General features: G+C 39.0%; 2 protein-coding genes and 1 long non-coding RNA gene across 7 annotated transcripts in view; 2 read left to right on the top strand and 1 right to left on the bottom strand.

Annotated features, from left to right (window-relative positions):
• LOC143275055 (protein regulator of cytokinesis 1-like) overlaps positions 1-4,478 on the top strand; it is a 30,283-nt gene extending 25,805 nt beyond the window's left edge. For all 5 annotated transcript variants that reach the window (XM_076579150.1, XM_076579143.1, XM_076579134.1 and 2 more), the window contains one exon: positions 1,529-4,478. In XM_076579150.1, coding sequence (XP_076435265.1) covers positions 1,529-1,538 — 10 coding nt within the window. In that variant the 3' untranslated portion in view covers positions 1,539-4,478. The remainder of the gene's footprint in view (positions 1-1,528) is intronic.
• Positions 4,479-5,035: 557 nt separating this feature from the next.
• LOC143275092 (uncharacterized) lies at positions 5,036-10,310 on the bottom strand. Its single transcript, XR_013053350.1, has 2 exons — positions 7,164-10,310; positions 5,036-5,414 (listed from the first exon to the last, which is right to left on the bottom strand). It is a non-coding gene; the product is annotated as an uncharacterized LOC143275092 (long non-coding RNA).
• A 3,725-nt stretch (positions 10,311-14,035) lies between these two features.
• LOC143275044 (uncharacterized) overlaps positions 14,036-27,373 on the top strand; it is a 94,205-nt gene continuing 80,867 nt past the window's right edge. Inside the window, exons 1-3 of the mRNA XM_076579111.1 lie at positions 14,036-14,375; positions 15,326-15,761; positions 21,423-21,505. Coding sequence (XP_076435226.1) covers positions 15,356-15,761; positions 21,423-21,505 — 489 coding nt within the window. The 5' untranslated portion in view covers positions 14,036-14,375; positions 15,326-15,355. The remainder of the gene's footprint in view (positions 14,376-15,325; positions 15,762-21,422; positions 21,506-27,373) is intronic.

Raw genomic sequence — 27,373 nt, 5'->3', positions numbered from 1 at the left:
GGGAAAGTTTTGGTCGGAACTTGAATACTGAACTATTCACCGGAAGATGGAACTCTCTTGACTGGTTGACCAGTGCTTAGCTAAACTGAAGCCAGCGCCAGCTGTGTCTGGCCGCGCGCGCTGTGTACGACTCCCATTTTTGCCGCTGGAAGCCGGATGGGACTGTTCATTGGAAAGCGAGAACAGAGAGAATGTGTGTGTGTGTGTGTGTGTGTGAGAGAGAGAGAGAGAGGCACACACACACACACACTGTTACTTAGCCCTGAAACTCTGTATTTTACCGAGAGAGAAAAATCGCCTAGGACGGAAAATCATAGAAGACCGGACTTCAGTCTTGCCAATTTTTTTCCACTTGCACCCCTGCATTTAAAATCACATGATATTACCCGACCAAAGACCAACAACCTCAGTAAAATGCGGTCTTCTATAATTTTACAGTTTTTTTTGTTTTTGTTTTTTTTGTCAACAAAGCAGTTGAGTAACACTGCACTAAATGACTAATATCAGCAATATTTCATTCTCAGTGCATGTTTTGTTGCATGATTTCATAGACATGTCTGTATATATTATCTTTCAGGCTGTGTACAGCATGATATTATCTGTCATGGACTATGTTTGTGTGAAAGAAACCTAAAGCATTAACACCAGCACTGTTCCATCTCTTTGTTCAGGTGGACTAACAGTGATAAAAAAGAAAGGGAGGGGTGTTAGAAAATAAAAGAAAAACTTAAAGCTGTTGAATAATGCATACTTTTAGATCAGCTACAAGGCAGATGATGGCAAAAACCTGTCCCAAACTGACAAAATATCAAAACAAACAAATATCATAAAAAACTTTATAATGACTAGATTTTAATGGAATACATTAAGAACTAAAGTTTAAGAGATATCTAACTAATGGCAATCCAAACTGCATGATAGCAGTTTATTTTATTTGATATATGGTTTATCAATCATAAGTTGCCTCTTGTGGCAACCTAATGGATATGGTGGATTACAAGATTTATACAAACCTCAAATGAGGCACGATGGGAAAAGTTGATTTGTCTGCATTGTTGGATAGGGAAAATGAAGAAATTGTGTAAAAACAAACCTGTTACATTTACATCAAGTTGATTTCATTTCAGTGTCTTTTTCTTATTCATATGTATGATAGGAGAATGTTATTAAGTTCATTTCATTAAGTTCAGTATGAGCTGGTTCTGGTTGCTATTGTTTCCTTCCCTCACCAGATATGCAGATCTCTGCTTGCATTCACTGTGAAGAATGGAATATGCTGAGTTCAGCTGTCAGATATGTACCCACTTCATCCGCATTTTCCATGAATCAGAAAATAATGCCTGGTATTTATTAAGTATGTGCATGATGATGTCATGGATAAATGTGAAATCAGAATACTTTAAGTGCCAGAAAAAGAAAGAACTTGATTTCGTAGTCAGGCATACTTGCACACAGAATCTCTTGGAACTGGTACAGCACTTCTCTTTTTTTCTTCTTGTTACAAAAACCAAATTGGTGTGTATTGCAGAAGGGCCTGAGTCAGACGTCCAGACCCAACTGCCGCAGCAGCGTTGCCCCATCACCTGTTGCAAGTCCTGCCAGACGATGGTGATGGATGGCATTTTCCCTCCCCTTGGATTGGGTCCCCCCCACCAGAGTCCTGCCCCATCCTGTTTGGATTAGTTTGAGTGCCCAGCTGTGAAGTGAAGAACTACTATGCAACATTTACCATGTCAGCCCTGCACCTTCCTGTTCCAAACAGAGTGGTGCTTTTTTCTCTGTTCCCTCTCCAGAACTGTGAAGTAATGTGTATAGTTCTCACACAGTGCCAGTTTGACTTATTTGAAGCGGTGCTGGTGCTTGTGCTCTTTGGCATTGTCAAGATGTTGGTTGTGTTTAAGGAAGATGCCTTTTTGACAGGAGGCATTGTGTTGTTGGTCTTGTCCCCTTTGGTTGACAGCAGTGACTTGTTTTTAGAGCTAAGTGAATGTACATGTATATATGGACACGCAAATGCTTTTTAAGCCTCATTGAACACAAGTGCACTGCAATTTCTAAACTGACTGAATGAAACTGTGGCTGTACCTTGTATCTCAGTTTGTCTACAAAGGAACAAAGTAAAGGAAAGAAGAAGAGAAATGAAAGGAAAAAAAATCTGGTTCAGGTTTATCTGCTTCTGTTTAAAAATCAGTGTCAGATGAATGTTTAATGCTCTGTGTATGTGAAAGGAGATTTTTCAAGCTGCAGTGGTGGTTGTGAGAATGGTGATGGAAGAATCTTAGGCCTCAATTTTTTTTTCCTGTACAATTGAATGCTTACACTTTCGAAAATAGTTTGGAATTATAGTGTATGATATGAACAACATTTTGACTGTTTCTTTATGTTAAATGTGCTGGGAATTTATTACGATGAACAAAATATTTGCTCTGTATATAAAACGAACAATGGTGAACAAATTATTTTTTTCTAAATATATATTCACAATGTTTACTTCATGGATATATATATATATAAAAAAGAAAGAACACAAAAGCATGTATCATGGACATGGTGCTTATTAATCAGATGATATTTGGGTTTATCAGGGTTTACAATAAATAGTACATTTAAACAAAAATTAATGATAAGTAATGAAGCTTCGCTGGCAAAAGTACTTGTTACAAAGTTGTTTCACAGACAGTGCAGTTAAATTATAGTAAATGACAGGCCTTTTGCATGATATATACCAAAATTATCACATCAGTGTTTTATGAGTATGAGCTATGCAATTTGTTTCAGCAGATGGGTTGAATGGTAAGTCCCAATGAATAATCAGTGAGAGAGACAAACTTATGAGACTTGCTTTTTCAGATTGGAAATTAATTACCACTTCTCTCCTGTGTCTTACTTGTACATTTACTGCAGAAATGGTCACTGATGTTTAATGTTAATTTTTCTTCCTGCGCACACAGCGGAAGTGCTCGGACGTATACACAAAATGGACTGCAGTGGCTCTTTGAAAAAAACCCACAGGCAACATAAAATGCGGTGGGGTATATATGGATCAGGACCTCAGTGCTTGGTTTACCCTTTGTCAGTTGCATCTTGCAATAAGCTGTTAAAAATCAGGAACAGTCCGTTTCACACGGTCACAAAGTTCTTTTTTCTTATGTTATTTGCTTTTGTTGTGGAATTTTTCATTTGGTTTTTAGGGAATCTCTTTGCTACTGTTATTGTTGTGCTTTTTTTTTTTCATTTTTTAAAATTCAGATCTCTGTGTATGTGTGCACATGCTTGCTATCTCCAATAAAAGTTTGGTTGATCTTTTTTCTCCTTCTTGATAATAAATCCTAGCTTTCCTCGGTGTGTTAGTGTGTTTTAAGACTTGAGCTTACAAAGCATACATGCTGATCTTCCCATTCTCAAGGTTAAATTAAAATTTACTATTTGTATGCAGGTGCTTGTTGATAATTCTGTTTTATATGGCTCATATTTACCCCTTTTTAATCTGTTTTTGTTTGTTGGTGTTCTGCTTAATCTCAAAACTCTGGGGTTACTTTGTTACCTTTGTGTGCCTTGAAAATAGGTTATGTCTGCCAGAACCAGTGTAACGATCTCTAAAAACATTTTTTTGGTCTTATTTGGTGTAGAGATTTTTAGACAGTTTACACTGTTTGATCCTGTCAATAGATATGAACTTCCTTTTCTGTCTAACATTAATCTCTTACAAAGTTTATTCCCTGCAGTGTGTGTGTTTGGCATTTTATAGTCTGTAATTCTGTGATTAGTGTGAATGTTCATATCTCACATGTATAGTTAATGGTAAGTATCTGTTGTAAGTGAAAAATATTTAATATCTGATGAATAGGTTAATGTCTTTTATTTTGAAATATTCATAGCGAATGAAATGATAATAAACTGTTCAGCAAAACAAGGTGTGAAGCAATGTTCTGAAAACCCACTGGAATGTTTGTGCAGTTTGACCCAGTACATAATTACTGTACTGAAAATAAGTAATCCAGTGTTTTCTTGTGAGATTTAAGTATTGATTAAACAATGTAAATCTGGCATATCAACCATAATTATCTGGGAAACAATGAAAGCACGTTTTTAAACCCTTTAAATGTAGGTAGGTACTCATATGGATCCTATTTATTTAAAATAGTATTATGTAACAGTTGCTGTCTCATTCAATGATTCTATGGCAAATTTATAATTTTTCAGGTAGTATGAATATGACGAGTCCATGGTGAAAATATTGTTGGCTTGCCCTATTAGATGATGTGATATGCACTTTCTGATGTATGCTTGAGAGAATGAGATATGAGGAGGTTGCAGTTATTTTGTGCTTTCTTGTTAGTTTGAACTTTTGGCACTGGCATGAATTTTATTTTGTGTTTTTTTTTTGTTTTGTTCTTTTCCAGTGCAGTTTTAAATCATGAACTGGTTGTAAACTTTTCCAAAACCATCTGAAGAATGAAGTAAAGTACCAACACTTTTGAGGACAGTTACACTGTGTGTTAAGTGTGCATGTACCAAGAGTGGAAAGAAAATATAGTCTGTACAGCAGCAGTACAGCAATCGGGGGAAACAGCATTTCATTTTTATGTTGGAGTCTTTGATAACTCCTATCTTGTCATATATAGAGTTGTAGTTTCCCCCCAAAGCGATAAGAGACAATACAGCTCCATGATCACTGACATTTCTTATAACAGTGGAAGACACCAGTTATTGTAATCCTGTTGTTAAATTTGGAGTATTATCATACAGGTAGGTGTTAACAAAAATGTTGAGCTGGATTTTCATTGTAAATCCAAGCATGTGATAAAATATCATAGAAAACACATAAATGTTTCAAAATCAAAGTTCAAACCACAGATCACTAGAGCAAACTTTGGAAAATGCACTGGTTGATTGATCCATGTATGTGTTGCACTGATGAAAACCACTGGTAAATTGCAGTTTTGTGCACATTTGAAAACAAAACAGTACTGTTCATTTGAAATGAAGTGCAAAATAAAACATGACCACAACATGCCACACAACAGAGCCAGTCTGTCAGTTTTACATTTATTTCAGTCTGTATTGAAATATTAATTTATATCTGTTCCTTACACTTGCTGAGGAGTTATAGTGAGTTTCATATATCAGCTGAACAATTTCTTTCTGAGCTTAAGAGATATATATTCATTACTGGTATGTATGATAGCATTATAGCGACACAGGTAAGAGTAAAAATTAACTGGGACAATCATGTTGACAAGAATCTGAATTTGTCAAGACATTCTCCACTCCTGCAGTCCTGCAAATAAAGCCTAAAATATTCTGTCATCAGGTTGCGCTGGCACTGTCAAGGGCATGAGATTATTTTACTGCTGAACAATGGAATAACCCTTCATCTTGATGTGACAAGTACACTCCTATGCACTCGGAATCTGAAACAAAAAACACATTCACAGGAATGGGCGAAGGTTGTATGCTCTCTTTTGAAACACAGTGATCAAGCATTGTCTAGAAAAAAAAGTCTCCACCCCTTTTCCCTTATGTCTGGTTCACTTTGTATTTCATTTCTGAGAAAAATAATGAATTTAGATGGAATCAAGCATTTCAGCATAGCACTTTTTCAAAGAATAAATTATATGCCGTTGTCAAAAGACATGAAAGGAATTTCAATCGCAAAGAATGAGAACCGGTTGGGAAGGAGTGAGAATTAGGGTAAAACGTTTAAATATGCACTCATTATTGTGATGGCAAGCAACAGATCAATACCACAGTTTAGTCATTTGAAACTAATCAGATACTTTTAAAACATTTTTTCCGAATCTATTCCTCTATGTCTCTGCACCCATGTTTTCTAACATTAGAAAATGCATGGGTGGGAGTACTTCTGTATGATACAGATTTCTATTTTGGCCATTTCCTTTCTTTTTTTTTAAAGGAATATTATTCCATAAAATTATGTTTAATCTAACATACTTACACTGTTACAGTGACCCACTGGTGTAAACTCCCAATGAGGTCTGATTTGTGTCCTGTGCACAGGCAGAGAAATCCAAAGCAGCTGCATCAAGTGACCTCCAATATTGTATTACCTCCCTTCTGGCCAGTTCTGCATTAATTTTCCTTCCCTTAGTGTATTACCTCTTTTCTGTGTTTTTTATTTCCCTTCATAATAAAGCGGCTCCAGAACCCTGGCTGCAAAATTCTCTGAACTACCGATATCAGTCACTCGAACCCATGCCAGTGCCCAGCAGTTATGGGAGAGCTGGAGGCCTGAAAGATTTTGCAGAATAATCAAGTACATTCCTGCATGAACAAGAGGCCTGCATCAGGGAGGGGCAGTCAACTAGCGAAAGAGAACTTGTGGTCCTGAAAGCAAAGGACTTTGGGAGTGAGCGGCAGTTCAATCTGTTTTGAATCCATTTGACATCAGGGACCATATTGTGGGGATGAAAATGCAAAAAACAAAACACCCAAAACAATGTAAAATTCTCAACAATCAAACTGAAGGATTGATCTGGAACCATGTTTAAATCACTAAAATCCATGAAAATCTTTTTAAAGTCTTTGGAAAAAGTTTCAAGAACTTGAATTTACACAAGCAGAAAAATGAAGCACTGAAAAAAATGGCTGTGCAGTTAAAATAACAGAATCAAAAGATAAATCTGCAGTGTAGTTTACTGGCCTCAAGGGAGGTTAAAATCAAAAGAAATAACAAAATTACTCACCAGTTTCAGTGCTGCTTTCAGACATTTTTGTGTGAGCATATAGGTTTGAACCTGTATGTACATGTGCCAATGTAAATCATGTAAACTAAGTATTAATGTAAATTTATTGTATCTACTGTATGCAACCAACCTGTTGTGAAAAACGTCTTCACCCACTGGTAAATCTTCATACAAATGTGTTTTTTAAGGCAAATTTAGTCTAAAAAAAAACCCTATTAGCTCAACATGTACACTAATTTAACCGATAGTATATCTGAAAGAAACAAAACACAACACTGGTCTACATGAAATACGTTCTGAGTTGGTGCATTACTGTCTTCACTGTTTTTCTCCCACACAGCCAGCTAACTCCAGGGCATATCAATAATTAATGAAATCCTCAAGTCAAATTGATGTGTAAATATGTTAAAAACCACATCAAATCAATCATCTTAGTTTTGTTAACTAGAAACTTACAGCTTCGTTTTGCAGATTCTGCATCAGAAATTTGCAGAAAAAAAACGCCTACAACCCTGGTGCCCAAGTGCAGACCTCGATGTTCTGTGGACAGCATTTCTGTATTAACAGCTGAATGGTGCTTTCAGAACTGCAAAAATATGTATATATACAAAAATAAACATTTGCTTTAAATGTACCAGGACTTTTAGTCTTATCAAACTTTGCTGGTACACTTGTGCATTTTAGTTGAGACCCATTCCATGTAAACGAAAAATTCTCAGCAAGTCAAAGCTAGGACTTCCTCACAGTGAGTGTGTACACATGTTCTGTGGATGTTACATGTGTCTTGAGTTCTTTATGTGTACATTCACAGAGAAAAGTGAACACTGAACAATGTTACCTTCTTTTATCACTATCCTGTGGATGTTGCCATCTTTTGCCACTATGCTGTTTTTGTTTTTTTCTCATTTGTATTTTTAAGTGATACTATATAGGAGCTGCAACAGAGAAAGAAAATAAACACTCCAGAAATCATATTACTTTATTAGTGAATATGATTATAGCATTCTGAAATTATATAAATCGCCATACTGTTGTAATTTGTTTTGCTGTGGGTAGTCTTGTTGGCTATGACTTTGGGATTTGAGATGTATGTGAGGGTCATATCAATTTAGTCCTCTGAGTGCAAGCACACTCATGGCCCTCTCAACATGCAAGGTTAATCCCTATCAATGGACTACCCAAGGCCCTTTCTTAAGTGCCTGGCACCACACCATCCACCAAGCTGCCAACACCTTTGAAGCATACTGTCATGCCAGTCTGGAGAAGAAGACTAGGCTGAAAAACACAGGACAAACACTGAAACAGTACCAGACATTCTTCCACAGCTACTGTGAAATAATCTGCCAATGTTGAGTCAGACTCGTCAGCCGCTGTGGGTAGTCATACATGTACCACAAAGGCAGGGGCACTGCACTCGATGCAGAAGACCTGTGCAGAAAGATGAACCTTCAATCTTCTGTAAGTTCTGGCCATGGGACAGGGAAAGACTGAACCACCTGCAATCCAAAGTGAGCACTCTACACACTCATCAAACACTGAACGTCTGTGATGGTCATGAATGCAGCACATATATATATATAATAGACAAGCACAGACATACTTGACAGACAACCATGAATACACATCATAAATATTGATAAACATACAGAAAAGCACAAACGTAACAAATTCTTAAAAACAACAGGCATGGACAGACACATAAGCATGGACTAACATTACATACATTCAAGCACAGACGAACAAAACATGAATATTACATTCAATATATGAAAACACAAGCTTGGACAAACATTACATATAGTAGACAAGCACAATCCAAACACAGAAATAAGTAAAATCATGACAGACGAGCATGGACAGATGGACAAATGTCACAAACAGTTCACTGGACAAGTAGACGAGACAATACAGACACGCAGAACCATGTAACAGCAAGCACAAACATTACACTAACAAACGAGTATAAACACAGACATAACATTAACACAGAATCAGTGCAGTCATGGCAGACTGACTGTTAGCACTGTGAGATGCCTTTGTCAGGCACTCCCTCTGGAAGCAAAGGGTGGACCCTGAGGGGGGTCCGGAAGTAGAAGGGACAGACTGATGCAGATGAGTTCTAGGCAGGACAGAGCAGACGGGGCCGATGATGATAACGATGACGACGACAAATATATCTCTTTTCAGAAGACATCACACTGACGCACATGGCAGCGCGTTGCACAGGAATCCATCAAATTCGATGTGTAGCACCATATTACACACTTCATGCTTCACTTAAGAAAAAAAAAAAATGTCGTTTGAGTTTTCATGTTGAGTTCTCATGATATAGTCTTCCAAGTCCTGACACAATATAATAAGTCTGGCACACACACTGACAAGTGACATGTATCAAAGTTCTGGAACACATGGTCATCCACGCACAATGTGAAGCGATGCTGAAAATGATGGATCCCAGGAGTATTGATGATGATGGTGATGATGATGTGCAGCTGCTTTCAGCGTACTCCATGAAACAGTTTTTTCCCTTGACATTCTGAAGCTGAAGCACCAAAACAGCAAGTCAGCTGAAATCACATGGAAGTTAATGTCCCACTCCTTTCGTGGTTTGATAAAACTGGGACTGTCACTATCACAGTTCAATCTTGGAATTGTATTTTTTTCTTTCTTTCTTTTTTTTTTTCCCAAAGAACCAATAAAACAATATTTAAGACTAAATGTGCATATAAAAAAAAGCTCCAGGAAAAAAAATGGAAAACACAGAATCCATAGCAAGGAACTGAAGGGAAGCAAAACAAAACTACCAGACACTGCCAGTCTAGTTATAATTATAAAAAAAAAAGAAGTAATATTGAACCTTAACACACATTCTATTTCTTTTATTCACTAAATAATCAATAAAAGATCATCTGAATCCTTAGCCTCAGGTTTCATTTTCACTGGTAGGGTGGTTGTTCATGTCTAATCATATGCTTGTTTGATTGAAGATACTAACATAAAAACTTAGAGTGTCCATACAATGACAAAAATCTGAATTCAAGGAACACACACTGACACACTATCGGAAATACCATTCCATCTTGGCAATGAAATTGGAGAAATCAAAACTAGAAGAAAAGCCAACAAAACTAAACAAAGAAACCCAACAACAAATAAAGAAAAAGTACTGTTGCCCAACAAATGCAAGTTGCTAGTTGTGGGCAAGAGGGGGAGCAGGTGGTGGCTGGGGTTTCAACAAGGTAAAAAAGAAAAAAAAGAAAAGAAAAAAAAAAAAAAGCAAGCTGGGATGGATACTAGTAGTAAATGGTGAACGAAAACAGTGGTGATGATGAAAACACCACACAACCAACCCACCTTACTTCCATCATTCAGAAAGGCGTTGAATGGTTCATCATAGTTTATATAGCACTTAAATACTTGTAGATCCCCAATGCTGTGTTGATTCACTCAGAATTACTGGTACTGTGGTGGTAATAACATACACTGTTGCAGGTTTGGGTGACAAGCAAAGAACTGATTCCCAATAATTGTGTTAGTTTTAACACCACCAAACAAACAAAACAAAAAAGTTCACAGAACTCTCTTAGAAATTACTTCATAACAAAAGACTTTCTATTTGATTTAAAAACAACAACAACAAAACTAACAAAAAATGAACCCTCCTCTCCCTCCCCCCAAAGATTGCAAAATCAAAAAACCCACACAGCAAAAAAAACAAACAAAAAAAAACACACACACAAATAACCTTACATGAAAATTACAAAAAAGAAAAAAGAAAGCAAATGTTTGTAGCTTCAAACAAGGTGAACACATCATGCCATAAACATGTACACAATCTGTCACCAACATCAATTCATTTTCTTACTCCAATCTAATGAAAACCCTACATTATATATAAAAATAATAATAATATTAATTAAAAAAAAAAATTTTTAAAGAAGAAAAAAAAGAAAGAAAAAGACTAAGAGAAAGAAAGAACAAAAATTCAAGGTGGCAATTAAAATTCCAAAGATACACTGTTGCAGCTTTCATACTGCAGATGGCTTAAAATTAAATAAGTCATATAAAATATAAATCAATTAGAATTTAAGACATAGTCTTAGTCTATAATTAGGCCAACATTAGAATCTTCCCTGAAAGAAGTAACTGGGTCAATAACTCAATTGCGGATTGAAAGATGACACAAAGATAAATGGCCCATACTGAACTGAAAAGTAACAGAACAGTACCCTTTCCTTGAGTGCAGTTTTCAGCTTAAAAAAAAAAAAAGGAAAAAGAAAACAAATCAGATTGTATATTTGAAAACACACATAACGGAAGAAAAAAAACAACTTAAACTGAATTAGTGAATAATCTGTGAATAATAAAGACTGAACTTAGCAAGCATAAACAAAGCTTCAACTAGAGAAATGATGGAAAAGTGGTTACTAACTGAAGGGGAATAAAGATTCTTTTTTACATATAGCACAATATATATATGCTAATAGGTAATACTTTAAATAAAACATGCCAAGATTATAAGCAAAATTATAAATAAATCTGTGAACAGTCTGTCACCAGTTCATCAAAACAGTGGGGTAAAAGGCCACCAAAAACTGTGACAATACATGTTTTGGCGTAGCTTGCACAATCAAATAATGAAATATCCACAATGACAAAATGAAAGGCGGACGGGGGAACTGGGAACAAGGGGGACGTCTGCTTTTGCCTCCTATCAGTTCAAATGATATATTTACAATGTAAATATGGGCGATTTTATAGGTTTGTTCCTTTGCCATCACACATAAAAAAGACATATCAATACCCCAAAGACTATAAAATGCAAATTAATGCTCTAATATGGCTGCTTGTTATACATAGTTGAATAGCTTGCTTGCTTGCTTACTTTGTATATATTTTTTTTAATAACTATCACAAAAAAGGGAAAAATTTAAACAGCAATACTAAAACCACAATAAAATGATAGATTTTTGGAAAGAAAATCCACAGTACTACACTGTAATACTCCAAAATGAAAGGTAAATCACACTTGCAGCCCAAACTGCATTTTCCTCATTAGCAAACACATGTATACCAATTTGGTCTGAAAGTTTTGTTTTCACATACATCTCTTCAGACTGGTTTGTGTGTGTGTGTGTGGTTTTGTTGTTGTTGTTGTTTTTTTTAAAATTGTTTTTAGAACATTACACATGGCACATAATCATGACTTTACGCAGTCAACCTACTTATTAATAAAAAAAAAACTAGACCATTACAAACAATACAGCTCAAAGCCCAAGAAGCAGTCTATCATCTAATCTATTACCCTTACAGGAACTTTTTTAGTTTGGCTCGATACACAATGTATAAATTTTAAGTCTATTAACTTTAACCAGATGTTCAAATAAAAAGATAGTAATACTCTCTTCTTTTTTTTTTATCCCCATTTCTTTTAATTTTATGTGTGATGACAAGGACACAAACTGGGAAAGAGAAAGACCTGAACCAACAAATCTAACATGGTGGGGGGAAAAAACCTTGTTCAATCATACTGTGATAACACTATATACAATGACACACACACACACACACACATGCTCATAACACTGTATTCATGAAAAATTGGTCAATATGTTAAAAAATACACATTCATTAATGGAATGCTCAAGGCAGTTTTAGTGCTGCCTAAAAGCCATTTACTCCAAAGAAGTTTTCATTTATCACTTTTTTTTGAGTGAGTGACTTTTGATTCTTCAGAACCAATGTTTAAGACTTGCATAAATAATATTTTGATCTAAATCATACCAAAACCAGAATACAGACAGAACAAAAGCAGTCACCATGACCTGACCTGATCCAGGCTGGCATGTAGATCATTTTAAGTAATAAAACTGAAATGTAACTGTAATCTGATTATTGAGATCACATTTATAAATTAACCTTTTATCTTATCTAACATATAGAGTAATAAACCCTTTTATCTCACATTATCTTACTCGGATGTAACATGAAACATCATAGTCTTCTGTATTCTTCTATGACTTTCAATAAAAACATCCAAATCAATCTTTCATCGAGTATTTTTTAAAGATTAGTTTAATAACCAGAGCGTTTCTGTATAAATGCATTTTTTTTTTTAAAGTGAAAACAAATGGATAACGGGGAAAAAAGTAAAAGAGGAGACAGAATCTTGTGCTCACCAAACAAAAATGATAAATGAAAATTTCACTTCAGGTAATAGTAACACTGACAAATCAGCCTTGCACTTTCAGCAGCATTTTCAGCTGGTTGGACAAGATTGAGCCAACATTCTCATCAGGAATGACACTGCAGACAAGTGTAGTTTCTTCATCATCTGCTGCAGTCCAACTTGACGGAGGTCTGGGCAGGGATGCTGGAGCTGGTGCTAGCTGTGGCCCTGCCGTTGGTCTTCCTGCACCCGTCTTTGGTGGTGACTGACTTAAAACACCATCCTGGTGAACTAGTTCAGCTAGACATCGGTAAGTGCCGACAAAATGAAGATCTACTGAATTCCCAGACCAACTGTTGCTTAACCCGTCCTGTCGATTCATCTCGCTGCCAGGAGGAGTGTTTCGACCTGGTGAGGAACGACCGTGGAACGCAGTTCCTCGCCACTGCCTTGGAGACCCTTTTCTTGCTGCCATAGTTTTCCTGCCTTTGGCAGACATTTTAACATTTTCTCTGTGATACTCTGCCATACTTGACAGAAAATGTGGCATTCTGTACCGACCACAATACAGACAAAAGGCACTGAATAAGCTGAAATGCCAAGTACAAACCCTGCCAAAACAACACTGTTCGCCCAGTCACCTCAATGTCTTTCTAGGTCACACAAGAAAAACACAAACGTTCCAATCTTAAAACAGCAAAATTAAACTTCCAAGTTTAAATTCAACGATAATCACGTGATGTTACAGTGCAGTAGAACAATATCAAATCTCTAACTTCAATTCCGATAGAATAATCAACATTTCAACAAAATTTTGAGGAAGAATGTTGTCAAGCGTCTGCCCTCGCCCTGAAAAAATCCCTTGTGATTAAGCATGTGACCAAGATGGACCAATCGTATATGGACTTATTTTTGACTCTTTCCGTCATCTGCTGCAAAAAAAGATGACGTACACTAAGGTTTCTAATATTTCTTTTCTTATGATTTTGCTGTTAAAATGTAACAAATTGTTATAAATGATGATATGTAGCATTGTTTTTCATTAAAATCACCAACAGAAAAAAAAAGTGTTGGAGGTGTTTTCCTACGGAAATGACGTCACAAAGTAGGCGGGGAATCCTTTATTTGATTATCATCTGCTGCTGTCACGAAGTATTCATGAAGTAAAAACTTACAGAGCTCCACTAAATGCAAATTGTTACAAAACACATTTTATGGTTAGTTTTTTTAACACAATCAGACTAGAACACATGCAAAGCTTTATGCACAATCACAAAAAAAGAATTTATTGATTCTCTACGCAGAAATGGAAGCCCATGCAAGCAAAGTATTCAGGTCAGGCCAACCGACTCAGCCCACACAAGCCTGCGTTCACTGACAGTCGCAAGCCCAGTCCATAGTCGAGTTGTGAGCTCACGCGAGACGGTCGTGGTCGCTGGTCTCCTTGGTTTGAGAAATCAAACTGTTGTCGAAAACTTAGATTGCTACATATCTTGATCGTAAGTATTAACTTTTACATTATACCTGTTGTTTGCTGTTTGCGTGCCCACAACTGACTTACACATGTGAACATATATAGCCAAAGCAGACGTTAAGATGTATTCGTGTTGAGAGCCGCACACAAGATCAAGTGACGGACAGAATAATGTTTGTCGGTGCTCGGAACACAGATCAGAATTTTCGACTTTGTGCATACAGTCTGAGTTTTAACGGTGAATAGTTGGTTTTCGCCTTGGGTTTTAGTAACGTTGTCTTTTTCGTGAGATCGATGATAGTTTACAGCGAGCAGTTTCGTAGCCTGTATTGGGTTCGATGCGTCAGAGTTCTGTGGCGTGTGTGTGGGATTGGCTCTCCGTCCGCTCTTCGTGTATCAGACGTTCTGCGTTGTTAAATCCTCATCCTCCCACAAACAACTTTTTATTTATTTATTGTAATATTATAGGAATTGTTTGAAAAAGTAGTATTTTAGTATCGAACATAGCTGGGTTTTTTTTTTTTTGTTTGTTTTGGGGTTTTTTTTTTGGTTTTTTTGGTAGCTTTAATCAATAGAAATAATTTAGAAAATTATTTTCTTTTATTTTGGCCTCATTTTTGTTATCATGTTTAATAATTATGTTACATTTGAAACATAGAATGTGCTTGATTTAGAGTGCCATACACATGATTTTGAAGAAAAAATTGTGGATACATGTTGATAATAGAAATAAATCAATTACACCAACATTACCATGTTACAATTGAGCTTTAAAGAAAATAATACTGTGGGGACAAATTAATGATACACTTACAATCATTTTAGAAAAAAAAAGTTTATTCATTTGTTTTGTGTGACAGTGGTGTGTTGATTACATACCCTGTATGTAAAGTGGAATGCCTATCTCTCACATGGTAACAGGAACCTTTCATAATGTATCTTGAAAATAAATAGCGTGTTTTTTGGATTGGACAGGTCTGAGGGTCTAGTGTGTCGGTGTGGATTATGCCCGTAGCCTCCCATCAAAAAGACCCCCAGGTAGTGCAGTATCGCCACCGCCTTCTGCCAAAGCCCCCATACCCACACAATGGACACCACCACCACCAGTTAGTGGAAGGGGCAGAGAACGTCTGCCTCTCGGATGATTCTTCCCTGTCTGAAGATCTGTGCCTTTCTGAGGACTTGTGGCATGTAGACACGGCGATCAACCATATTATTGATGCACATGCATCTGTTCATCGAAACGATTTAGCGTCTGGAGGTGCAGACCCACAGCAGTCCTGCCATTTGATCAGTACACATAGTCCTCCCATCATCAACCTTAGCCCCAACCTGAGTCCCTCATCAGACCATCACAGAAATTCACCTGTCTATGATCTGAGAGAATCGACACGCCGCAGAAGTACGCAAGGTGAGTCACCTAATTTTTTGGTCATCATTTCATGCCAGTTGTTAAAATGCCAGTGATTCATGTGCTGTGTCCATTTTTTCAGATTGGCATATTATTTTGATTATTACGCAATTTCAACTTTAACTTTTTTATATAGATTTCTTTTTCAAATGTTGCAAATTTATTGATACAGTTTATAAAATTTTAGATGGTTGATAACATTATTGTTTAATAGTATGTCTATCTTATTATTTAAGGATGGCACTTATGCATGTCAAGCTATTGAAAATATCTTTCCCCTGTCTCTCTCTGTCTCTACTCTGAATGTAGAGAGGAGTGTGAGGGAAGGGTGAAAGAGTTAGCCTTACTTGGGATTCACAATTTGAAGGTTTTCTGTCTGTAGGGTGTAGCACAGTACTTGCTTAGTCTCAGGGTATCAGACTCAATCACTAATGACTGTTATCATTATTCTTAGTTTAATACAAATAGGTGTGTGTACAGTTTTTGAATATGATTGATAAGAAAAGATGATTGGCATCACTCTGCAAGTGCAATTAAATACTGTACTCTGTAGATTAGTTTGTTTTTATTTGGTGATGAGTTTGCTTTCAAAATATGTTTTTTTCCTTCTGACCATCACTGTATGTGTGTGTGTGTGTGAAATGCTCTATAAATCCACTGTCATTCATTCCATCTTTCGTTAATATGCACACATGAGCAAATGGATACACACAAGTACATGTCACAGTAATTTTAGGAAACGTTAGTGTATGTGTGTGTGAGATGTAAAAGCTCAAACTAAGACGTTCTAATACTTAGTAGTTCATGGATTCAGTAACACATAATCATGTGTAGTGGTACCAGGAATTAAACAGATATATAGTTTTGCTATAGATAGGTATATTAAACAAGCAAAAGGTCATGTTAGATTATTTCACTTGTAGAATTTTTTCAAGATACATTTCAAGGGTGGTTGTGGTGAAGGATGTTGAGATGATTGTATTTGGTTTGGTGGTGGCTTTTGCCAGATGCGTGAAAAAATGGCGCGTGTTGAGCTTCACACACCAGCCACTGCTCGCCGGCCGGGTTCATGTCGTGCCCTGTACCATTGCCATCCGATCGGCATGTCGTGTTTGGCAGCGTGTCATCATCCCACCCCATCCTCGCCAGTTTCTGTTTGAGCCACCCCACCTCCGCACCATGCAGTGAACACACACACACACACACAGCGTCTGTCAGACGACGGCCCAAGGGAAAAAAAGAAAAGGATCGACCGACTTGCGAATTTTTGCCTCCCCTTTGCCCCTGTCCTCAATAAAGCCTAGCAAATTCGTTAGAGAAATAAAATTAAGAAATGGAAAAGAAAGATAAGTCAAGAAACCGATTCCCGGATCGCTGAATTTGTTTTCATACCTCCCCAAGTTTCCACCTTCCGCGTCTCGTTTGCACGACTTAAAACTAGCTAACCCATAAGATGGAATGAATGAAAGAATACGTGAACGAAGGCCGACATTTTGATAATGACCTGAGCCCCACCTCCTCAACCGCACACTGCCCACCCCTCGCTAGCCTCTCAGGACTGATGGGGGCGGGGCGTAAACCCTGAAGGCCAGGCCTAGGTCGCGATAAGGTGGTGTTGGAAGAGGGAGTGGAGGGTGGGAGGGAGAATGATGGTGGGGGAGAAAACTTCGACCAGACCAGCTCAGGGCAGGTTGCGTCACTGTCACGGCACAGGAGCTCGGAGTTTGAAACGGTTCTGGTGGGCAGTGAGTGTTTGAGGTCAAGGGATGGTCAAGCTCTTTCAACGGGGGAAAGAGGTCAGCCCGAGCAACCTTGGCGGCGCAGTTCAAAGCTGCGGGACGCGCCCGCATTCTTTCCGTCTGTCCTGGGGAAAGTCCATGTCTGAGGGTGGACAGGTAGTGGGTTGGGCTTACCCGCTCCCCTTCCTCTCTGCCCCCCCCCCCCCCCCCCAACCCCCACTCGCCTCCCCTCCCCCCTACCCCGGTTCCCCCTCTTCCGCCGTCGATGCAAGCTGTGGCGTCGTCACCAGGGGGTAGGCGGGGACAGTTGTGTTTGTTTATCGCCGTCTGTCAAGCGTATCCGTTGCCCACCCACACCCCTCCCTGCTCCCCCATCTTCCCCGTACACACACACCCGGGATGGTGCTTGTGGGGACTAACAGCACGTTCACTGTGTGGTGTGTGGCTGCCATGTGTGCCTGCATACAAAATGAGTGCGCATCGAGCGAGCTCTGAAAAATTACGTGATTTGACATATTTGAAAAAACAATAAACAAACAAAACAGCAGCAGCAGCAAAAAACAACAAAAAAAAACATAAAAAAACGTGAAAATGTGGCTAAAAGAAAAATGAATAATTAGGGGGTACTGAAGATTGTCGCGTTTGGGGACAACTGTAGACAACAACAACAACAAAAACAAAACAAACAAAAAAAAACCAACCTCTGTGCGAACGTGGAAACCAATCGTATAACTCCGTATTTTCTGTGTAACTTATATTTGCGCACTTAAATAAATATTTTTTAAAAAAAGAAGAAATAATCGGGTGCATACACACACACACACACACACACACACACACACACACACACAGAGTGTAAATAGTTCGCCACTCAGCCCTCCCTCCAAGTCAACTGTGTATGTGTGTATGGCGTAGGTGGATGTGTGTATGGCGCACACACCAGTCGTAAATGTTTGTGTTTATCATTATCATAAACAAGGAAATTTTGTGATTTCAGAATAAGGATGGGATGGAAAGGGTTGTGAGTGGGGATCGAGGTGGATGGGCCGAAGGTCAAGGAAAAACGCCTACGCACGCACGCGCGCACACACACACACACACACACACACACACACACACACACACTCTCTCTCTCTCTCTCTCGCTCGCTCACACACACGCGCGCGCGCACGTCCTTACATACTTACACACGCAGCATGTGCGTCTCAGTCTCTTTATTCTCTTTACTCTTTGCGTGTGTGTCTGTGTGGGTGTATGAGTACGCGCGCGCGCGTCATGATTGTGGAAAGAGGAGATAGCAGTCTTGCGAATAGAGGGGTTGACCTGAAAGAGCCGCAGTGGGACGTACCGTGCCCAGCTCTTTCACCACGAATCCTCCTCTTCTCGCTCTCCTCTCTTTGGCAGTGCTAGGCAGCCAGACTGGCAGTACTAGCTAGCTGTGTGTGAGGGGTTCGTGAATGTCAACTTCGACCCAAAGCAACCCAGCGCTCCAAGCTAGCGATAGCAGCGAACAGGCTTGGGCCTTTGGAGTTCGAGCGCTTGATGTCGCGTTTGTACAGCCTGCCAAACACACCGTCTGCAGGCCTTATCGGAGTGTGTCTTTGTGTCCGTCTCTCTGCTTCTGTCCGCACACACATGACACGCGTACACAGAGAAACACGCGTGTTGATCAAAATGCGCGTTGGTACGCGTGAACACGCACGCCTGCGCGCACAATCACATGAACACACACACACACACACACACAGTGACGTATCCATTAATAGTAAAACAGACAACACACGCACACACACATGTACATGCTCTGCCTCTGACACACCGTTAAGGGTTATAGAACGATGTACAACAGCTCTGTGCATGGCCCAGCTTGGCAAACAGTTGTTCACGCGTTGGCAGTGTGGGTCGCCCCACAAGTTCCCATCCCAAGTAGGACGCTCGGCAAGGCTAATGTTACTAGTCCAGAAAACTTAGTGACTGGAGTGTCTGTGTCGCTGGAAAACAGCCAGCCAGACTGGGCGTATAAAGCTGTACATATCTTTAAGGATTGAACAACGCTCAAATACAACAGAATGACCATTTCAAATGAAACAGAACTGACAAACCAACAACTTAATGCTTGGTAAAATTATTTCCTCCATATTTAGAATGAACTGTTCTCAGAAGTCAGACTGAGTTATGAGAGAACAGTTATGGGGAAGGGGAAATGGAGTTTTGAGTGCATGTCATAGATATATTTCAATTAAGTTTTTGTAAAGGCTACTAGTTCTAACTTCTACTGATATGATTAAACTGAATTTTTACTGATACGAACTAAATTACACAAAAATGAATGTAACCCATAAAAACGAACATGTTTAAAATAAACATGATTAACAAATGTGATGACTTCCATTGTTGTTTTTGTTGTCACTGTATGAATATTGTTTTTGTTGTTAATCTAATATTCATTATATTGGAAAACTGAGTTAGTTTTATATTTCAAAATAACAGTTCATTTCATGCAGTTCCTTTAGATACAATGACAGATCCATCGGCATTTTGTTTTGTGTTTTTTTCAGAAGACATGAGCACCTCTCATATTTTTGTTTTCTGCTGTCTGTATATAGGGAGAGAACTAAAACACATCCAAAAGTAGACTGTACAACTGACAGGGTACACAGAACAAGGAAGCTGATCAGGTGTAAGTCATGACTAGACTCAGACAAACCCAAGGAGAGTTTAAGGAAATGATGACTTCACTATCCAGACATGCTGCAATAGGAAGCATTATTTCAAGTAATGGATATGATTATTGGAGACGTGTGTATGAAGCATTCCTCTCCCTACCCCTTTCACAGTGGTGTTTGTCCCAAGTCCGTCGTTTCCCAGCTTTTCAGCACACAGCCAGATTAAGAATTGTTGAAGTTTGTTGTGTCATGGTCAGGCATCAGCATCTGATCAGGAGCTGTCATAGGTTTGTTCATGAGGCCACCTTTGTAGTGCGCTGCTGCTGAGTCACACCTGTATAATTCAGTTGGGAGGATAAATCTGTTCTGATGCAGTATTCCTGGGACATGTTCCATACCTCCAAGTCCACAAAGGACAGTTTCTTCAGACAGTTAGAACAGACCTCAAGCTCCTATCCAATCAAAGGACAGTCATTACTAAGCTCCTCGTCCTCACTAGCAACAGCCATTGCTATTATGCTAAGCTCCTAGCTCAAACTTATGACAGTCTTTGCCGACTATTATACTAAGCTCTCAGTGTTGTTTTGGTATGTTAAGCACTGATCAGTTCCTAGGTATAATTGGGACAGCCTTTACCAAGCTGAGATGTGTCCGATTACATATTATTACATTTACATTATGGATACATATATATATATATTACATATGTGATGCAACTAAACCCGCGAAATGTCTGACTACAGTCAATGGCCCCTTGCAAAATGCAGATGGATTTAGACTGACTGCAGTCAGAGACATGGGAAGACTGAAAATGGAAACATAGTCTCCAGAGCAAACATAGTTGTTGTGCTCTTCTGTGCATGCTGATGAATCAGACAGATTTTATATTGTGCACATAAAAATTGCTTTTAATTTAATTTTTAAATTTGGTATTCTCTTAAAGAGATCTGTGTGGTTGATCTCATGAATGTACAATTTTAAAAAAAAGTAAATTTGTGTTCTGGATATTGAGATTTAGAAGCATGTGACATGTCTCATGATGTCTTTAATTATCATAATGCCAAGAGATAAAGAGATCACCGCTGTTATTGAACATGTCAGCATTGGTTGATTCACTTTCATTGGCTTCAATTGTTGTAGCTGGAATGTGCCTGATATGTCTTGTTTTACAAGTGTTGCTCCCATTTTCTCCAGTTGCAGATTATATCTCCTTTACAACCAACACATCTCAACAATACATGCTTGTGTGATTTCAGATCATCACTCCACAGCAATACACCCGATGCAGCACTCTCCCCAGATCGGTCCAGGAATCATCTCGGACGACTCAGGAAGGAAGGTCAGTGCTCAAAGGAGAGTTTGTGTTTTGTTTGCTGGTCTTGTTGGTCCACTTGCATCTTTTGCAAAAATATCAGTGGGGAGGAGAATGGAATGGACTAACAGCAGGCAAGAAGGACCAAATAGAATGAATAGACTTGAGGAATATGGGGGATAAAAAAAGTGTAAACATACTGAATAATAAATAAGCTCTCTAACATGGGTGACACTTACCCAACCTGTTGTTTTGTTAGAAAATAGGTGATGGAGAATACCTCCTACTTTGAACAGTACATTGCATTCTGATTCAGTTTAGTGTGTGCCTTTGTTTTATGTGTATGTCACTATGTGTGTGGGCGGGGGGCATGGGGAGGGCGTTGTATTTGTTTTAAAAAAAAGAAACACCCAAAACCTCTGTCCTTTAGTTTATATTCATTCACTTATGTGCTTATTTAGACATTTATGTGTTGTTTGCTTTTTTGTAATTCAGGCTAATCAGTTGTTTTTTCCTGGTCCAAAGCCAAAGTTGATATTGAGTTGTCTTTGCCTGTATGTAAATACATAAATAAATCTATATTGTACCCTAGAATTGGTCTTTGCCCATGGCAGGGCTGTAAACATAATGGTCGACTGAGTGACTGGTCTGGTCACATGTTAACCTTTGGGAGTATCACGAGTTGGTGGCGACAGTCCCCTAACTACGAAGGATGAAAATTCATGGTAATCTCAGTTAATGAATGCATACATTCAAAGGTTAGGAACAGAAGAGGCAAGAGTGGGAATCAGAACGGCTGTAAGAGATAATTAGAGATTGTGCACAGTGAGGGACAGAGAGAGTGTGTGTTTTGTTCAAGATTTCTTCATTGTCCTACTGGTAGAAGTCCACTCCTCTAAGTGATGGGGGTGGGGATGTGACAGTCTCTTCTGTGATTGTGGGCTGCAACTCTCATGTTTAGTCACATACACATGTACAGTTGGACTTTTCTGTGTTTGACCATTTTCACCCCACTGTGTAGACACCATACTGTTATTGTTTGTTTGTTGTTGTTTTGTTTTGTTTTTTGTGATATGCATGTTGGGTTTTTTGTTTCCTTATCCCACTGAATGCTAATATGGTCAAAAGGATCTGTAATGAATACTTTATATACCGGGGCGGGGGGTGTTAAGACTCCAGCATGTCTGCACAACTTTTGACCTGGCAGATAGGAAAAATCTCTACCCCTTAACCCACCAAGGTGCCTTGTCCAAGGATTTGAACTCAAGACGGTCAGATGGCAAGTCGAAAGCTTTGACCACTCAGGCTGTGGTTCCCTTCAAATGTGACAGTGTTGAGACTTTCTATTTGTGATGAAGCTTGCCAGCAGCATTGCGACTCCTTTCTATTATTTTTTAAATGAGTTATGCAGGATTGTTCATGTTGGCATGATTGGTTTGACAGTTGCATGAAGTCCGAGGATTGAGGAGTGTTTGTTTATATTTAAATTTTCCTTCTTTCTCTGTTTTCGGGTATTGCTATTGTGTATTTGAGTAGTGTTTATTTACATAAAGTTTTCCTTATTCTCTGTTTTCAGGTATTGCTATGTGTATTATTGTCACTGTTTTAGTTTGTTTCATTTGTTTGCTCTAGATAATTACTATTAGTATTTCGTTTGCATTTATTCGATATTGAAGGAAAAAAGTGGGGATGCAGGTTAGATCCATTGCAATAATAGCTGGAGAAACCCACAAGGCTTTTCTGTGACAGCAAGGCAGCAATGCTTCTGAGGATTGATCCTTTCCCCTCATCATCCTCCTCCATCTTCTCCCTCTTCCCTACCCCCCATTTCTCTCTGTCCAGTCCCTCTCTCTCTGTCTCTCTCTCTGTCTCTCTCTCTCTCTGTCTCTCTTATCCCCGGCTGCCCCCTCTGACCATTCTCATCACTCTGATGTAATTGGTTACATAACAAATGAACTTTTCTCTATATATCTCTTTCTCTCCTTCTCTTTCCTTCCTTCTTCCACCCCACCCCCCTCGTGATGTAATTGGTTACAAACTCTCTCTCTCTCTCTCTCTCTCTCTCTCTCGGGAGGGAGGGAGGGAGGGAGGAGGAGAGAGACAAACAAAGCAAATGAGGAAGCTGGAGGGAGGGAAGGAGTGGCAGGGGGATGCAGGATGATGGGGGAGGGAGACCGGATGCAGGAAAGAGAATAAATGGGGAATGGTGGGAGGAAGTAAAGGGGAAGGGTATGGAGGTGAGGAGTGGGTGGATGGGGGAGGGTGTGAGGGGAGGGGACTGGGTGGAGGGTGATGGTGGTGGTGGAGGTGGGGAGGGTGGAATGGGGAGATGGAGGCCATTGTGGACGGTTGATTGCACTGGCGCTCTCCATTGTCATCCTTCATTGCCTCTCCTGCCATCAAATATTGGCTGGTGGAGGGGGAGGCAGAGTTTGGAGGGGGGTGCGGTGTTGGCAGCAGAAGGATGGAGGTGGTGGGGTTTTTTTTGGGGGGGTGGGGGTGGGGGCTAGGGGGTAGTTAAATTGGGGCGTGGGGGTTCAGGATCAGGGGGTGAGGGTGAAGGGATGGGGGCCGCCTTGTCTCTTGCCACTGGCAGACCGTGAATCCCGTTCATTTTTTAACGTGTGACAGTTCAAGTGGGTGGAGGAGGAGGAGAGATGGTGAGGGGTGAATTTTTTGGGGGGAGACGTGGGGTGTTCCTTGGGAATGGGGAGGGAGAGGGAAAGAGAGAGGCATTGATGATGATCGATCATCATGGATAAAACAACAACAAACAAAACAATGTTTTTAATTGAATACAGTAATTCTTATGCTGCCCTTGTGGCTCATTATATTGTGAACAAGACAGAATAGCAAGATCAGGAGAGTTGGTTTAAAAAAAGGGGCAGGAAAAAAATAGAAAGAAAGAAATGAAATGAAATAAAGACTACAGTGTACAGTTGACACAGTAGAATGTGCATGAAAACCCAGAACAGTGTTGACTGAGCTTGTGTTTTTTTCAGAAAATTGTGCAAGGGAAATATAAGTCAAGTCATGAAGATTATGTTATTACATATGGGAAAAATAACAAGTATAAATCTTGTTTCCCTGTCTCTTGACCTCACAGTTGTCCTGAAGCTGTTCTTTTGGGGTTACACATATAGAGTTCCATCATGAACAGAGGTTACAAGGGCCAACAAATGGCTTACTTTGATAGCTTTCATGATATGTGTTGACTAATTATGTCGAGTCACTCTCATACAGTGTCAGTGTCACTGGGTCAGTCTCTTTTTTAATTTTTTTATGTCTCTCTCAATATCCATCTCTATGCAGGCTTTTTCTCTAATTGCACTAAACAAATGTTACCTGAGAAAAGAAAAGTTGTTTGAATTAATCATAGTATATAGTCTTTAAAAAGTGTTGTGGCCAGATCTTTTCTGGGCTTTTTTTTTTGTGTGTGTGTGTGTGTGTGTGTTCGTTTTGTTGTGGGTTTGTTTTTGTTTTTGACAGCCGCTTGGCATGATTATCAGGATACCAGAGACTTATGGGCTCTAGACAGTTGCAGCATGAATCATAACCACACTGTCTTTCTATTGATCTGTCAGTGGTGTGGTTCATGAGAAGCGAATGTTTAATTTTCTTGATGTGGAGAAATCTTACGAATGTGTCACCTCAAAGCTTCCCCCCTTCTCTCTCTCTGTCTCTGGTTATCTTTCATTCAAGCTGCTCTCTCATACGTTTGTGGTATGTAATCAGTAATTTATTATCTCTTATGAAGTATGAAATCCTGTTGCTTTGAAGTAAAATTGGGATCTTAATATAATTTATTAGACATATTCACAAAGTTGTTGGGTTTCTTCATCTCGGTATCATTCTCTGTCTCTCACTCCTGTAAAAAAGAATGATTATTTTTACAACAAACAATGAATAAACAACAAACGAACATAACCCAGGTATCTGGCAGTGTATCGCATTGTGCAATGTCCCATATTGGCGATGAAGAGATTACTGGTATTGATGCTGTTACTGCAAGTGTTGGGTAATAATCTTAGATCTAAGAGAGTTCTCTCATAGTCTGTCTCTGTATGTCACTGGTTATGTTTTTCACTTATCCGTTATTTTGTTTCATACTAAACTCATTTATTAAAAATGAAATGAGAAGTAAAAACAAACCTTTGCATACTGCCCACATAACCCCATTGTAATACTGTAGCCATCCGCTGCAGTTTCTTAATGGAGCAACAGAGCCAGTGCAGAATTGTTTGATACAGAGTCAACATCACAAGGAGGCGACTGTTCAGATTTGAGATTGAATGGTAAACTATGAATAAACAGGGAATCTAGGTATGATTTTCAGTGTGATAGACAGACGGGCTGAATTCTATACACTCCCTTCCTTATCATGGTCCATGTACTTAATGCGTTGGTTGAATATAACATGTTACTTGATAACCAGCCTACTAGAAGCAGTGCTGTGCTCCCAGTTTGTTACATGATAGCTCAGATCCCATTGGAAATTGTGTGTGTGTGTGTGTGTTACTCCGAGACAGATTTGGTTAAAATAGATAGTTTTAAAATCATAATTCAAATAAAATGAAATAACTTGAAACAAAATGAAACAGGAAGAAAGTCACCATGTCATATCTGTTCTCTGTGTGTGCGTGCATGTGTGTGTGGTGTATGTGCGCATGTGTGCACGTGTGTGTGTGCATGTGTGCATATGTGTCAGAGGTAGTGAGAAGGACAGCCAGAGAGAGAGAGAGAATGAATGAATGAATGAATCTTTATTTTCCAGTGGTGAAGACATCAGCACTTTGGCTGACTTACACATCTGCCGTTGTTCTAAGAAACACGCAAACATATACGCATATAAATGTTGTTATACTTAATGCATGTATAAGGTACATGTATGACACAGCGTCAGACTCAAGAGACACAACATCACTCACGTCTGTACGAAACCGAAGCGAGTAACACACACACACATGCTAACACACACACACACACCAAGGAAAAACAATAACAACAAAACCCTAGCATGAATGCTACACATGAATGAATCAAGTGAAATTAACAGAGAAAAGTAATGATAAAATTTAAAACACAGATGTAAGAGACATAAAAGATAGCAAATAAGGAGACGGGTAATAGAGATATGGACAGATGGACACATTATGAGAAAGAGAGAGAGAAAGAGGAGAGAGAGACAGAGACACAGAGAGAGAGAGAGAGAGAGAGATGTAAAGATATGTCAGTGCAGGGAAGAAAAAGAAAATAGTTGGGTGAGGATGGTTCACAATTTGTAATACATGCGAGTATACAGAATCGTAGACATGACCAGAGTTTGATTTCGTTAGTTTTATGTCCACTGTAAGGAGAACACATTCAGATCTCTGAAAACAATATTCTATGGGATGATACATTATTAAGTGATTGACGCGTTTCAACATGGTTTGTAAGGATTGTTAGTGACAATATTACACCAGATTTTCAGTCTGGCTTTCGGCACACATGTACTGTCCAAGTTTCTCTTTGAATGTTGTGGTGGAAAAGGGTTCTTCGAGGTGTTTGGGGAGATTGTTCCAGCAGTGCGTGCCGGAGTATGCCAAACTCGGTTTATAAAGAGGTCTGTTCTTGGCATGGGTAGAATAAATGTCGCATTTCAGGAGTTTGGGTTGCGAATTTCATAGCAGACAATGGTTTGGTGTAGATAAGTAGGACATTTATCGAATATAATTTTATGCATAAGTATGCACTTATTCAATATTAGGTGCTTAGTCAAGGGAAGAGGTGCTGGCAGTTGATATTGATGACTGTGTGTGTTTCGTAAGGCACCATTTAGGTTTTTTACAGCACGTCTGTGTACAGAATCAAATTTTTTTATGTGCACTTCACTGCAGTTGTCCCACACGTTTG

Source organism: Babylonia areolata, chromosome 2, assembly GCF_041734735.1.
Source record: "Babylonia areolata isolate BAREFJ2019XMU chromosome 2, ASM4173473v1, whole genome shotgun sequence".
Classification (NCBI taxonomy): Eukaryota; Metazoa; Mollusca; class Gastropoda; order Neogastropoda; family Buccinidae; genus Babylonia; species Babylonia areolata.
The sequence above is the reverse complement of the archived record's forward strand: the minus strand, read 5'-3'. Positions and strand labels throughout refer to the sequence as shown.